We start from the raw sequence: 2,616 nt of genomic DNA on the forward strand, positions 1-2,616 counted from the left end.
AAAAAAGCGCTCCCCTATAATTTTTTGCTCCTCTGCAATTGGGGGGGGGGGGGGGGGGGTACCACCCTTGAAGTTACTGCTGAATTCTCCGACCTTGGCTTGCTCACGAACCACAAACTTGGAACTCTCATATAGACAAGATTTCCAGCAAGGCGAACAAAGTGCTTGGTTTGATAAAGAGAAATGGGAGGGGTGGGCATTTGGTGTTGTTAAAACTAAATGTATGATTCACAAATTAGAAAAAAAAGTAATTTTTACTTGATTTATTAAGAGAGTCCGTGATAGTAGCCTGTGGACTTGGTCCATCTGAGTAGTAGTCCATCGACTATTGGTCAGTGAAATGAACCTTCCCCATCTGAGTACACTGGTTTATTTCCATAAATTCTACTAAGGTATGATTTATAGCATATTTTTTTTCTCTGCTGCACAAGTAACTACCGGTAGTTTTTTTCATATCTGGAGGAAGATAATGTGAGTTTCTATGAAAGAAGAATTAGAATTTGCTCATCTGATCATTTCCATTGCACTGGCAATTTTTTTTTCTAGATGCCATCTCAAACAAAAATAAAACACTCATGGAACAGTGGTGTACAGTGGATATTCAGTGGACTGGAACAGGCACCAAATTCTGCATGGGAACTGGGAACAAGAGGGGCTCATAATGCCAAGAGTTTTGTTGAAGAACAGCTAAAGTGATGACAGTGCTCATTTAGCAATGGATAAGCTGTCTTCAAGTTCTCTTACAAAGTGTAAAGTACAAGATGAACCATCCATCCTTTTTGTTTGCAACTCTTACTTTTGATAAAATTAAATTATTTAATTATTGATCTAACTTGTTACTCTTAGTCTTAACAATCAATCTGAACAGTTGCTTGTTAATTTTATACTAGTTTTAGTGCACCAGAGTACGTAAACTAATATTATAACAGGTGTCAGTGTAGCTCTTGTGTTTGTTTGTTCCCAGGGCACAGTCTTTCATTCTTGTTCTTTTGTTGACCTTTGTTTACCCAAGCCACTACTGGCACAGGCACCCCAAGCGCAGCGTGACTATGGCCGACAAAAATAAAATAAAATCTCCCACCGAGAAATTGAAAAAAGGTTCAAATCACGTCGGATCTGGAAAGTATCCACACAACAAGTTAGCTACCCACAAGAGCAATACGGTTAGGCTTTTTAATTGAGAATTTTTTCATTAATTATCCTCTTATGCCTTTTGTTGGGATTCCCATACAAATCCTTATATTAATGTCGGCCATGCACACACTGAGCTTGGGGCGCTTGTGCTACCAGTGCATTTAGAACCTAAACCACGCTCCTTCTATGTACCTTATTATGTGAGTATGGGTCTGGGATGAAAGTTTGATACATCCACTTATAAATGTTACAATCAGTGCTTCAAGTGTCTCTACAAAAATAAAGAAATCACTTTTTAAAAAAAAGCGAATTTGATGAGGGGTTAACGCTTGAAATGTCAGCTTTCAAAGTTCTCTACGGTGGTTAATTTAGCACATCAACCCAGTTGATCAACCGATTTCTGTGTTACTTATATAGACATTTTCGGTACCTTCAAATCTCCTTGAGAAAGGATCACGGCACATTGCGTTTGTTCTTTGAATCCCTTGAGAGGCACATGCAAACGTTTGCGCAGCCAGCTAAGGATTCACCTGGCCCGGCTCTTCAGGAATTGTACCATATTTTGGCAAACAGCGCCTGATTTTTTTTAAACATAAACTGGATGAAGCAAAGTTTGTGTGCAAGGAGTTCATTTGTATGTAACCTGCATACAGGGACTTGTGTGGGTAATTTAAGGTATTGTCCCTTATAGAACCTGAAAAATCCAATCAAATGGGGAAGAAATTTGGAAGGTTGAACCTCGAGATAATATCGATCGTCATAGAAGGGCTTGACTGAGAGCCACCACATGATGTTTAATACAATTTGTATGATGAACATATTGGTGCTGTTGAAGATCTTGAAAGTAAAGGCAAGACCAGACACTTTATAAAGAGAACTAGTTCTAAGGGCCTGTTTACATGGTCTCGGTTACCCGAGACAGCCCTCCTCCCGAGACAACTTTACCGAGCATCTATATTAGAATTGCGTGACCGAGACAAAGTTGACCCTACTTAATTACGCATATATTTTAAGACGCATCTTCAAAAAATACGTATCATCATTTGCCTTTCTTTCTTTCTAGTTCGTTTTTATTAAGTATAGTTGCGTTTTCTTATTCAGGAAATGGACTGAAAATCTTAACGCAGTAATAATATGTAGTTTAAATAAAAGGCTGTTTATGAATCAAGTCCGCAAATGTCATTTATCAAGTCCGCAAATGTCATTTATTGCATAACCTGCACGTTATGCAATAAATTATACATTGGTGAGACAGGTAGACGACTAGGTGACCGATTCCGCGAACACCTTCGCGATGTTGAGAAGAATGACAAGGATGCATCCAAGCCAGTCGCTCGCCATTTTAATCTGCCTAACCACTCCAAAAAACACATGGCTATCTGCGGCCTTTCCCTACATCTAGGCACGACGGAAAGCCGCAAGAATCTGGAACAAAAATTCATCTTTCAAATCGGCACCCTTAATCCTCACGGTATTAACGAA

The 2,616-nt window shown here is 39.1% G+C and overlaps 1 protein-coding gene across 1 annotated transcript in view; it reads left to right on the forward strand.

The window, feature by feature from the left end:
* The window catches only part of LOC138041955 (uncharacterized), a 2,340-nt gene extending 901 nt beyond the window's left edge, over positions 1 to 1,439 (forward strand). Inside the window, exon 2 of the mRNA XM_068887655.1 lies at positions 547 to 1,439. Within this exon, the coding sequence (XP_068743756.1) occupies positions 547 to 696 (150 nt within the window). The 3' untranslated portion in view covers positions 697 to 1,439. The remainder of the gene's footprint in view (positions 1 to 546) is intronic.
* Positions 1,440 to 2,616: the final 1,177 nt, after the last annotated feature.

This window comes from Montipora capricornis, chromosome 3 (genome assembly GCF_036669925.1).
Source record: "Montipora capricornis isolate CH-2021 chromosome 3, ASM3666992v2, whole genome shotgun sequence".
In the NCBI taxonomy this organism is placed as follows: domain Eukaryota; kingdom Metazoa; phylum Cnidaria; class Anthozoa; order Scleractinia; family Acroporidae; genus Montipora; species Montipora capricornis.